The sequence below is a fragment of the Corapipo altera genome, unplaced genomic scaffold (genome assembly GCF_003945725.1).
Source record: "Corapipo altera isolate COAL_440 unplaced genomic scaffold, ASM394572v1 165, whole genome shotgun sequence".
Lineage (NCBI taxonomy): Eukaryota > Metazoa > Chordata > Aves > Passeriformes > Pipridae > Corapipo > Corapipo altera.
In genome coordinates this window covers 2,343,483-2,355,845 of record NW_020884954.1, presented here as the reverse complement: position 1 = coordinate 2,355,845, position 12,363 = coordinate 2,343,483, and the positions used below count along the sequence as shown (strand labels likewise).

General features: G+C 60.1%; 1 protein-coding gene across 1 annotated transcript in view; it reads left to right on the top strand.

The window, feature by feature from the left end:
- ARAP1 (ArfGAP with RhoGAP domain, ankyrin repeat and PH domain 1) overlaps positions 1–3,973 on the top strand; it is a 35,018-nt gene extending 31,045 nt beyond the window's left edge. The window contains 6 exon segments of the mRNA XM_027663622.1: positions 731–813; positions 1,379–1,429; positions 1,798–1,861; positions 2,055–2,210; positions 3,135–3,172; positions 3,355–3,973. Of these exon segments, the coding sequence (XP_027519423.1) occupies positions 731–813; positions 1,379–1,429; positions 1,798–1,861; positions 2,055–2,210; positions 3,135–3,152 (372 nt within the window). The 3' untranslated portion in view covers positions 3,153–3,172; positions 3,355–3,973.
- The last annotated feature ends 8,390 nt before the right edge of the window (positions 3,974–12,363 follow it).

Below are 12,363 nucleotides of genomic sequence, written 5' to 3'. Positions count from 1 at the left end.
TCAGTCCCAAATCCAATGCCTCAGCATGTGTGTGCCAGTCACCAAAGCCGTGCCCGGTGCTACCATCCCTCCCCGTTAGCCCCTGGAGTTCTCTGCTCCCTCCGGTTCGGGGGTCCCGCTGCCCTTCACTCCAGGCAGCCAGAGCTGGGTCTGGGAAGGGGCTGGAGAGGATGGGGATGGGCTGAGCTGCTTCCCCATCCCGCGGGCATTGGATCGGGCTCTTGTAAGCCAACGCCGCTTGCACGTGAACATGGATGGGGGGTCCCCAGCAGGGTCCCCAGCGGGGTCTCCAGAGTCCCAGGGCACGGCAAGGCACAGCCAGCACTGCCGGTGGGACATTTAGGAATGTGCTCCAGGCATTGTGGGTCTGGGATCACCACTGCCATTGCAGTGGTGCAATGGGACCCCCACAGGAGATGTCTGGTGCCCTCGAGACCCTGTCACAATGTGCCAGTGCTGGTCCCAGCTCTAAGGCAGCTGGCACTCTCTGGGGGACTGTGCCCCAGGGACAGGCCTTCTGTGTCCCTTTCCTGCTACCTGTGGCCCTTGCCATGGGTGATGGAGACCTGCTCTGCTCCATCCTGGGCTTCACCCCGGTCCCTGTCACTCATCACCCTGGGTTTTGCTCCCTGCCGGGGGTATGAACCCCATCCCAGCATCGGTGGGGACTGTGGTGGGTGGGGACAGGTTTGGCAGCCACCAACCCTGTGCTGGTTCCCTGTCCCCCCAGAGCCACAAGCCAGAGAAGGAGTGGCCTGTCCGAAACCTGAAGGTCTACCTGGGCGTCAAGAAGAAGCTTCGACCCCCGACATGGTGAGCAGCCTGTGGGGCTGGGAACAGGGCTGGGAACAGACCTGGTGATGAGGATGGGGTGGGAATGGGGATGAGGATAGGAGTGGAGATGGGGATGGGGACAAGGACAGGGACAGTTTTGCTGCTGACCAGGCCTCCTGCCACCAGGTGTCAGAGCAGCCCCGCAGGACTGAGCCCGGTGCCACCAGCGAGGACTGGGCGCCCAGCCCTTCCCCAGCCCCTGTTCCCTGCCCTGTTCCCGGCGCTGTCCCCTGCCTTGTCCCTGTCGCCGGGGGGAAGTTGTGGGGCTGGGGGGCTGTGGGGCTGTGGGAGAGTGAGGGTCTAGGAGCAGTGCAGTGCTGGGGTGTTGTGGGGCTGGAGGGAGTTTGCAGGACCGGGGTAGGGTGTGTGGGGCTGGATGGGGTGGTTACAGAGACAGGGAGTTTGCAGGGATGAGGGGTCACAGGGATGGGAGGGTTGCAGGGACAGGGGGTGGCAGGGATGAAGGGGGTTTGCTGGGGTACTTGACCAGCAGAGGATGGCAGTGTGGGATGTTGGGGTTCATGTTTTTACTCCTCTCTTCCAGCTGGGGCTTTACAGTCTTCTATGAAAACGAGAAGCATGAGAAGCAGCAATGGTGAGGGAAGGCGACACGGGGGCACTAAACTCATTCAAACATGCAGCAGCTCTCTGGAGCTGTGGCAGGGGGAGGTGGGGAATCACAGGGTCATGAAATGGTTTGGATGGGAAGGGACCTTGAAGACCATCCAGTCCCACCCCCCTGACATGGGCAGGGACATTATATGTGTGGGCACAGCGTGGCTGAGCACCCACAGCCCCGCTCAGGTTCCCCCTGGGGCCCATGGCTGTCCCCTTCAGTCCCCTGGGCTCTCATGCAGAGCAGTGGCTGAGGCCCCTGGAGCAGGCAGGTGCCCCTGGAGCGGTCAGAGGGGACACCCACTGCTTCCTCCATCTCCTCTGGCTGCTGACACTGTGTCCCCACAGGTACCTGTGCTGTGACACCCAGGCCGATCTGCGGGAGTGGTTTGCCACCTTTCTCCAGGTGCAGGTAGGGAGCGGACAGACCATCACTCCCTGCAAAAGCGGGACACCCCGTGGGGGTCAGCCCTGGAGGGGCGCTTGGCCAGCAAGGAAACCCTTTGGGGTATCCAAGTATCCCCAAACACCAGCGTGCCAGGGTGAAAGGGAGGTCCTGGGGCGGCCAAGGCTGTGGCCTCCATGGCTGTCCCCTCTGTCTGCAGAACGGGGGGGCCCTGTGGCCCTCGGAGCGGCCCAGGACGCGGGCGGTGCGGCCGCAGCAGGACGCCAGGTTGGGTAACATCTCCCTCATCCCGCTGCGGGGCAATGAGAGCGAGATGAGGAACAGTGTGGCTGCTTTCGCTACTGACCCCCTAACCGTGAGTGACCTGGGGGCACCGGGGGGCCCTCCACGCGGGGCTGCATCCCCCCTGCATCACACGCCGGGGCGGCCCTGGTCCCCAAACCTGGGGGGGGATATCCCTGCTCCCATCCCTGCTCCCGTTCCTTGTGTACCACATCACCTCCAGTCACCCCAGAAGGATCTGGGAGGTCTGGCTGATCCTTTGGGGGCCCATGGGGGGTCTCCTGGGTCCACGGGTGTCCCAAACCATGTGATGCAAGAAGAGGGGATGCTGCCATGCTCCTGATTTTTCCTTTAACAGGGGTGGGATTTCTGTCCTGGTCACAAATCAGCTCCCGATCCCGCTGTCTGTCTGTCCGTCTGCTCCAGCTGTCCTGCCCAGGGGCTGTCACGCGTTGGGTGTCCCCACACCACACGGGTGCTGATGCTGGAGTCTTGCCCAGCCACGGGGCCGGCGGTAGGACAGCGATGGTCCCACCGCCCCCGTTGCTGTTATAAACCTGGGGACACGGCCATGCCGGCGGGATCCCATTGCTGGCATGGGTTGGGCATCACCCAGTGGGCACCCAAGGGTGCCCCAAGGACAGAAAGCAGCGTCCTTGCTGCCCTGGGACTTCCCCCCAGGCTCAGGTTTATAACGGGGCAGCAGCGAAGCCCCCCCGGGCTTTGCTGTGGGCTGTGCTTGGCGGTGTGCGTGTGCTGGTGTGGTCTGGGACAGGGAACCAGCACACTGGGGCTCCCAGGGGCGGTGGGAGAGTGTCCCCGGCCATGGAGCCAGCATAGGGAGGGGTACTGGCACCCCAGCGACCCTGGGGGGACCATGATTTCCCTTGGGGGGGGTTTCCCTGTGTCCCTCTGGGCACCACGCTGCCAGTGATGCCCAGACAGGGAGGAGAGGAGGCTGAGGATGAAGGGTGACCTGTCTGCCCTCTGTTCCCAGCTCCTACGGAACGTCTGAACTGGAGAACTGACATGCCAGTGAGTGTCCTCCCCTGCCCACACCCCCTACCCAGACCTGGTGGCAGTGGGAGCCAATGACCCTGCCTGTCCTATTGCCACCCCGGCTTGAGGACATGGCACGGCTCCCACAAGGTGGGAGAGGGATGGAAGTGGCTTCCCCCTCCCCTTCACGGACCCTTTGCTCTCCACTTGTGCCACAGGTTCATGCCCAGGTGGGGCAGCCCTCGAGGTCCTGTGCCAGCCCCACACCCTGGCCCCTGCCGGGGGTCCTGCTGCCTCTGGAGCCTCCAACGGCCTCTCACCTTCCACCACGGTGACCCACGGGCAGCCAGGAGTGGAGATGGCAGCGAGGCCACCCACCCCCCGTGGAGCTGGGCTCAGGAGCCATGGCCAGGCAGCCCACAGGATGCCAGCCCCCTGACCCCATTGCCTTTGGCCACTACTTCTTCTCCCAGCTCCGGGCAAACAGGCAGAGCCCGGCTGGGGGCTGCGGTTGGGGGTTTTTACTTTTCCTCCTTCACCCCCTATTTTTAATTCCTTCTCCTCTAAAATGACAAGGCAGGTGGGATGTGGGACCAGCCCTTCCCATGGGACGTATACCTGGCCATAGGCACCAGTGTCCTCGTGCTCCCGTCACTCCTGGGGAAGAGTCCCCTCCGTGCTGAACAGGGCAGGGTGACAAAAGCCTCAGCATCCCCCCCAAACTGGGCAGGGGGTGCACCCGGCCTCTGTCTCCCATCCACCGGGGTGCAGGTGGCAGGAGCAGCCCCTGCTTCCTGCTGCTGCCTCTGGACAATATTAAAGGTCTTGAGAAACAGAGTGGAGGTGTCTGTGTCTGTCAGTGGGGTGGGGGCACCAGGAGCTGGTGACCCTGTGGGTGCAGAGGGACAGCCCTGGATGCATCCATTGGGTGCTTGCCAGAGGATGGGTGATGGGGCCCTGCAGCGTGAGGCACAATGGGCACCTCAAAGCCAGAGGTTGGAGCGGCCTCCTTGGATCGTGGCAGCCCTGGGAGTTCCTCCCCACAGCCCGTGGCTGATGCCACTCACTGCCGCTGCCTGCCAGTGCCCATCACCTTGGAACCTGCCCTGGAAACCCCTCGAGCTCCACCCGGGGATGTGGAGATGCAGGTCCCCAGGGATGCAGAGATGTGGGGATGGATGGATGCAGGGGGCTGGGAGCATCTCTCCCCACTGATGCAGGGGGCTGGGAGCATCTCTCCCCGCTGAGTTGCCTGCGACAGCCCTGGGTGGGGGTGTCCCCCCGCCCCCTGCTCACGCTGAGCCCCCCCGGGGCTGTTGGTGAGTCACACGTGGGAGTGGGAGGGTTGTCAATCACCCGCGGGCGCTGCCAGGTGCAGGATTGGGGACTGGGGACTGTGGTGGCGGCGCTGGTGGCACCTGCAGTGCTGGGAGGGGTGGAGGAGCCACCCAGAGTGACACAGGGGAGGCACCTGTGTCCCCACTGCCCCCAGAGACCAGCACCCCTCAAGCCTCACCTACACCAGTGTGTGGTTTGGGTCCCTCCTTGCTGTGCCAGGGTGAGAACCCGGGTGTTGGGGGGTGGGGAAGAGCCTCCACCAGCCCTGACTCCATGACCCCTCTCCCCTTCTGCTGTGCCAGGCAGTCCCGTGGGGCTCCTGGTGCCCAGGGCTCTGTGGGCAGGGAAGGGGTGCCTGGCACCAAAGCCCAGGGAAGTGCCATGAAACACTGTTAGTGCTCAGCTTTGTTCAGATACTAATCCATCAGTCTATCCATCCACCAATCCATGCATTCATCCATCCATCCATCTGTCCATCCATCAATCCGTCCCCTCGTCCATCCAACCATCCACCCATCCATCAATTCGTTCCCTCATCCATCCAACCATCAGTCCATCCACTCATCCCTCCCTGCCTCTATCCCTCCCCCTGTCCCACCACCCATCCCCCTCAGCAGCCTTCCTGTCCCTCTGGCCAAGCGATTGTCCCTCTATCCTCCTCCTTCCCACTCTCTCGCCACCAGGACACCCAGCACTGCCCTGCTCAAGGAGCTGAGCGAGCTCTTCCCGGCTCCCAACCAGACGAGCTTCCATCCAGGGCTGGGTCTCCCTCCCTGCACACCCCACCAGACTGGGGGGCTGAGTGTGGGTGCAGCAGCAGGATGCTGGAAACCCCTCTGGATCCCATGAGCATGAGATTTGGGGTTCCTTTCACTTCCATCCTGGTTTTTTGGGGAACGGATGGGCAGAGAGCTGCTGACAGCCCATTAGAGGGGATCCAGGATGCAGTGGTGATACTGGGGCACCCCTGCCCTGACACCCCCCAGCCCAGCGCAGGCGAGGGGGGCCGGGGTGCTCTGCAGCACCAGCAACACTGCTGCACTGAGCTGGTGCAGTGCTGCCCTGCCCAGGGGTGAATCCAGCCGGGAGCCCGTCACTCCGGAGCGGGATGGATGGGGCCCCTCTCCAGCTCTCTCTATACATAGCACTGAGGAGGCGAGCACCATGTGACACCCCACACCGGCGAGTGATTAATTGCAGAGGCATTTACAAACAACTTAATAAACCCCAGCATGGGGGGGGGGGGGGGGTTAGGCACGTGAGGGTGACTTTTGTTCCCTTTGCAGGCACCGGCTGGGATCCCACTGGGACCTGGCTGGGACCCGCTGCCTCTTCCTGGGGTGCTGGAGCCCCTGGCACGTGGCAGAGCCGGAATTGTCCCTGTCCTTGCCTACGGTCTGGTGGTGGTGGGAGCATCAGTGACCTTGTGTGCCAGAGACGTGGATTCGGTGAATGCCAGCCTTGGGTCATGGTGATGGTGCTGCCATTCCTGGGGTGCTGCCAGTCCTGAGTGCTGCCTTCCCTGGGTGTTGCCTCTTGTGGGGGGAAAGTCCCGCATTCACCCTCCTCATTTTGGGTAGTGCAGGGTAATGCCCAGACAGCCTGGTGTGATGCCACAGTCGCCCCATGGCACCAGTACGGGATGTCTCCACGGGTCTTCCCATGCATCTGTGCCCACGGCAGCTCAGCCCCCCACTCCACATCCTGCCGAGTGGCTTCTACCCCTGCACCCCCCTCCCCAGTAATGAACTCAGCAGACTCTCAGCTTCCAGGTTTAATAGAGAGCAGCCACGCTCTGACAGACTTTAAACCAGTCATTATTCTATCAGCGACCCCATTAAACTGTCACCGGATTTTTCCAGCCTTTCTCCCATTATTTTTTACTTTTCCTTTCCTCCTGCCTTTCCCCTATCTATGTGTGTGTCTGCCACCCCACTCAGGATGCTCCCAAGGGGTTCACCACCTTCCTCTGCCATCAGTTTATCCGTACAGAAAATGGGCTCAGGCTGGGGAAAGATTTGGGGAAACCTGCTGCTCCCCAAACTGACACGGGGGACCACCCATCCACTTCCAGCCTGGCCAGAGCAGTGGGAAGTGGCTCTGGTTGGGGAGGGTGGGAGAGGAGGGCCCCTGGGAGGGTTTTAAGAGCAGAAAGTGATGGGGCAGAGGAAAGGCCCGGCTGCTTGAAGTCTTTTATCCCTGGCAGTGCTCCCCCTGCTCTGCCTGCTCCCTCCTCCCTCCCCGGCAGCCGCCCACTCGCCACTCCAACTTAATAAGAAAAATAAAGGAAATTTAAATAACTAAACAAATGTCGGGCTGGTGGGGGGGGGGGGGAGGAAAGGGTGCAGAGGCGGGTTGTGCCCAGGAGGGTCCCGTGGGATGGGGGATCTGCCTCTCCCGGTTCCCATGGGATGCTGGCAGTGGGGGTGGTGAGCGTTTGGGGCTCGGTGTCTGGAGGGAATTGAGACCGTGTTTGGGGAAGGGTGGCTGCCCTTGGCTTGGCAGGGCCAGAGCTGGGCAAGGAGGCATGACCAAAGCAAGGTGGTGATGGGTGGCAGAGGGGGGAGCCAGATCAGGATTTTCCTGGTCGGGGGGACCTCCTTGGTGGGCACAGGGACCAGTGGGCACAAGCAGCTGCCAACCCCCTGCCCAGCAGAGGCCAGTGGTGTCACTGCCTCCCAAAGCACTGGGGTCTGGCACCTGAGGAAGGATGCTCCGACTGGTGGCTCTTTTTCCATTTCTCTTGCATCACTGGCTCTGAGGGGGAGCTGGGTTTGTCTTTCTCCATTAGGCAGACCTTAATTTGGACTTATTTAAAAATAACGGAGCTTTCAGTCTCTCTGTTAACATTGGAGCAGCGACGGTCCTGGGTTGTCAGCCCAGAGATATTCCTGCTGCATCCCTGTCTGGGGCTGGGCACGGAGCTCAGGGAGCGGGATAGGATCCCCAGGGAGGTGTGTGCAGATATATAGGACTGCTGACCCGGCACCACGCCAGCTGCTGTGTGTCCCCTGGGGCACAGCCCTGCTCCTCTCCACTCTCCGAGTCTGACTGGGATGGGGAGAAAGGGGGATGAGATTTCCAGGGATAGTGAGGATCCTGGGCTGTAGAAGGGTCAGAGAAGGGAACTGAAGCATCTCTGGAGCATCCTTGGAGCATTCTTTCCCGGGTGGAAGCCGCAGACAAGCTGCAGACAGCCCCAGTCATTTCTTCAGTGAGAGAAGGCAGTGAAATCTCTGCAGAATCCGTCTCCTGGAGCCCCGCAGGGAATGACCACAGCACTCCAAGCAGGGACGTGGATGTGCCAGGTGTCCTGCAGGCTGGGCACCCATCCCCAACCCAGCCCTACACCCAGATGCACCCGAGTTGGGGCGCAGCCTCAGAGGAGCAGGCGCGGCTCTGCCCATCCACTCGTGGAGGGCGAATCTCAGGTGGCATCTGGCTGTGGGTCACCAGGACTCCAAAATCTTCATTTCCTCTTGTTCCACCCCTGGGAGGCTCCTGAGGAGCCCATGCTGGGCTGTGACTCCTGTGACACACACGTGTGCATGAGCCTGCCTGCACCAACACAGCGCACCTGGATCTGCAGCTCCACGCAGAGCCACACATCCAAACACACTCACACGGGCACTCAGGTGCACACACGTGTGTTTATCCCACCCAAATACGTGCCCAGGTGAGCAGCAGCTCCATGCACACGTGGCCCTGCACCCCCTGAACGATGTCACCCCACCTGTGTGTGTGCTGCCACTGGAACAACAACGAGCTTCGGCTCATTGACGACAAGGAAGGCTGCAAGTCCCAGTCTTGAGTGTTCATAGGGCTCAGGCCTTGAGTCAAAGGAAAAATAACAAAATAAAGAAAAAAATAAAAAAAAAAATGAAATAAGGGAAACCAATAAAACAAAGGGAAAATAATAAAAACGTAAAGGTAAACCTAAAAAATGGCTGGGACTTTACATATCAAAAAATACAGGGGAAAAAAAAAAGCTCTTTGAGGAGAATCACTTCAAATTGGCTATTTATCGGCACAGCATCCTGCCGGGAGGTTTCCATGGCTACCTGGCAGCCGGCAGCCGGGGCGGCAGCGTGCCAGCCCCATGTGCCACACCGCGTGTCCCCGTGGTCCCCCCCTGGGGACGAACCTTTGTACCGCACCCGTGCCTGATGCTGCGGGTGTTGGGCGAACCCCATCGCCCTCAGCCCTGCTGTGGGGGGCTGCCCCCAAGCGCCAGACCCCGAGGGTTGGTACCCACCTGGGGGGGTGCCCGAGGGGCTGGAGGGTGGCAGTGGAGGCATGCTGGGAAGGGGATGCCCTCGCAGAGCCCCCCCTGAGTGCTGGCACGGCTGTGATGGGATGACCAGAGGGTGGGGTTATCCCAACCAACATCTCTGGCCTTCTGGGGAAGGACTGTATTGCTTTAGTGGGGGGTGCCCCGGTTTTCTGGGCTGTGTGACTCCAGGTTTGGTGCCTCTGGGTGCAGGGCTGGGCTGGGCATGGGCGCTTGGCCCACAGGACACGTGGCGTGTCCATGTCTCTGCTCCAAGGCCTGTGGTCACTAAACTGCAGGACTCCAGGAGATTGCTTCCACAGGGAATTCACTGCCTTGTCCTGCTGGGAAGAAATATCTGAGAGCTCGTTTGCAGGTGAGAGAGCAGAGCTGACCCCCCACCTGGGACGGGAGGGGGGAGATGCTCCAAGTCACTTCTGCAGCCCCAGAGGAGCACCGAGTCCCTCCCATCACCCCTGGAAATCCCATCCCTGCTTTTCCCCACCCCAAGAAGCCCTGGAGCACGGTGGAGAGCAGGGCTGTCCCCCAAGGGACGGATGCTGCCACCTGGGCAGTGGCACCGCGGGGACGTTGCTCCAGACTTTGGTCTCGGGGATGTATCGGACTGTGGGAGGTGGGAAGCGTTTGAGGGGCAGTGAGAACGGGGGTTGGAAGGAGGGGACAGAGGGTCCCCCCAGGCCCAGCACTGGCCGTGAGCGCCCCATCCCCCTGGCTCGGCACCGGGCAAGGTCACCCGTGTGACGTCCTGAGCGCGGTGGAGCCGGCGGGTCCCTGTCCCCTCCCGCGGCCGGCTGACAGATGTGAGCAGGCAGGGGACGCCGGGAGAGGCCGGAGGGCAGGCTCGGTGACAAGCGCTGGACGGGGCTGCAGGAGCTGGCACCAGCCGCCCTCCTGCTGCCCTGTCAGTCCCGGGGGCTGCAGGGGGGGGGGCCGGGGGGCTGCTGGGACCAGCCTTTAGTGGTGTGCTGGCTGACCCAGGTCTGTCACCCTTCCACCTCCACTTCCCCTTCCCCATCCTTACACTTCCCATCCTTCCCTTTCTCTCTTACCATTTCCCCTTCTCTCTTACCATTTCCCCTTCCCCTTCTTCCCCCTTTCCTCTCCCCTTCCCCTTCTTTCCCTTTCACCCTCCTTCCCTTTCCCCTTTTTTCCCTTTTCCTCTCTCAACCCCATTTCCAAACCCTGGGAAAGCTCTTGCCCTCTCAGGCTACCCAAGCTGTTTCCTGGGGTGTTGTTATGATCCGGTTATTAAAATTATTAGATAGATGCCTCTGCCTGAATTAAGGTGCAAATGAGACCATGCGTCAAAGTCAAAATGTTAATTAACCATTTCAGTCTCTCATAGGTGTTCAGGAGCTCCATCCCAGAGCTAGATCCTGGCCCTGCCAGCATGGGCAGTCCCAGGGCCTTGACTGTGGGTGCAGAGCTCCAGCACCTTTCCAGCTAGCATCCAAACCGGGATGGCTCTGGCACAGGATGGGTGGGCACTGGTGACAGCGTCTCCCTGGTGTGGGGATGCAATGGGAATGCTGCACCCTGACAACCCCCAAACAGCTCCCTGGGACACCCATCCCCACCCCAAAATACATGTGGGGGGTTTCTCCCTGCTCTGCCCACACCACGGTCAAAGCTGCTGGACCTGTGGATGTGAGGAATAATTTTCCAGATCACTGTAAATTTCTTTCCTTTTTTTTTTTTTTTTTCTTTGAGAACAGCTTGTACCGACCTTGCAATAAAAACAAGGCTTCGGGTTCCTCTGTGTGTTTTTTTCTGTTCTTTATCTGTTCCCAGGATAAATGTCAATGAAAATGGAAAAGCTTTTCTCTGTTTCGCCGTTTTCTTCCCTCCCTGAAAGAGTCCTCATATTTGAGAGGGAAAATGGTGGAAAAATCAGAGAGGGAAACCGCCCCCCCCGGAAATTGCTGAAATTGAACTTTCTCATGGATATTTCTATGGGCATGGCAGGACCAGGAGGGATTAAACAGATATGTAGATGTGGCCCTTGGGGACGTGATTTAGTGGTGGGCTTGGCAGTGCTGGGGGAACGATTGGACTTGGTGGTCTTGGAGGGCTTTTTCAACCTTAATTAATCTGCAGTTCCACGATCCAAAGCAGGAATCAGCGTGGTTTGAACCATCCCAGGAAGCTGGGCTGGGTGTCTCCAGAGGAAGGAAGGTATCTCCTTGCATGCACAGCATGGGAGCTCACAGCTCTGAGCGTGATGTAGAACCCATTTGCAGGGAAAGGATCCACAGAGCAAATTGCTTTGTATCAGCAAATACATCTCCATTAGCGCTGGAATTGGTATCCTGCACAATGTGCACTCGAGGACAAAGCCCGGCTATTCAGAGCTCACAGAATTCAATCCTGTGGCTGAGGAGTCTCAGCAGAAGGCAAAGCAAGGCTTGTTTCATATTCACGCCACAAATATCGGTACGAGGGCACAGAGCTGGAACGCTGCCTTCGGAACGCTGACAGCACCTCGCCTTCCTGGAAGGAAATAAAGACATGCAGCCTGTGTCAGTGCCCAGTGCAGGATCACCAGCAGCTCCAGCAAAGAGAAGCAAGAGAGATTTGTAGGAGACACTGTGTTGGACTCTCCCAGGACCCTCTCCTGCCAGCCAGGAGGTCAGGATAAGGCGTCCCCACCAGATGCACCAGGAGAAAGTTTCTTTGTGAATCTCACTGGCCACCTTTGAGCAGCAGGTTGGACCAGGGAAATCCATGCCCTGTAGCAACCCAACTAGACAGGGGACATCGCAGCGAGGGGACGGGCCACAGCAGGCAGCATCCCCCCCCCCCAGGCACATTCCTCCGCCTCTCTGTGGGCTGGAAGGGCTACCCAGCAATGTCCACCCACCGATGTCCACTCAGGGATGTCCACCCAGGGATGCCCACCCAGCAATATCCACCCAGGGATGCCCACCCAGCAATGCCATCCTGGGTGCTTGCAAGCAAGAACGAGTGGGGATTTCTCTGCCAGCCCCCAGCCAGTGGAGAACCCAGGGCAGGAGATCTGCAGGTTCAAGCTGGGGGCTCACCCATGTGGTTGAGACCTGCTTGAGGGCAGAGACTCACTCTCTGTCAGGGACCTGCCTGTGGCCAGTGCTGTCCAACATTACAGAATCACAGAATTCTGATTTGGAAAAGCTGAAACCATCAAGTTCAACCATCCCCCCTGCACTGCCAAGCCCACCACTAACCCTTGTCCCCAAGTACCACATCTCCAAGCGTTTTAAATCCCCCCAGGGATGGTGACTGCAGCGCTTGACTGGGGAAGAAATTGTCCCTAATATCTAATCCAAACCTCCTTTGGCACAGCTTGAGGCAGTTTCCTCTTATAGAAGAGGAAATATATTGCTTAATGCCGCTCAGTGCCTTTGGGAAAGCAACCTGCTGGTCGGGTGTTGCCTAGCGCTGCTCAGCGCCCCTGGGACAGGGACCTGAGGGACCGGCACTGCTCGGTATCGCCGTGCGCTGCCGACGTCCCCAGGTAGCCGAGTAGAGGAGGTTTGCGGTCCCGGCAGGGCCGGAGGCGCCGGGAGGGACGGCTGCCGCGGCGGGGAGCGCGGGGCGGGCAGGGCCGGAGCGGCGTCCC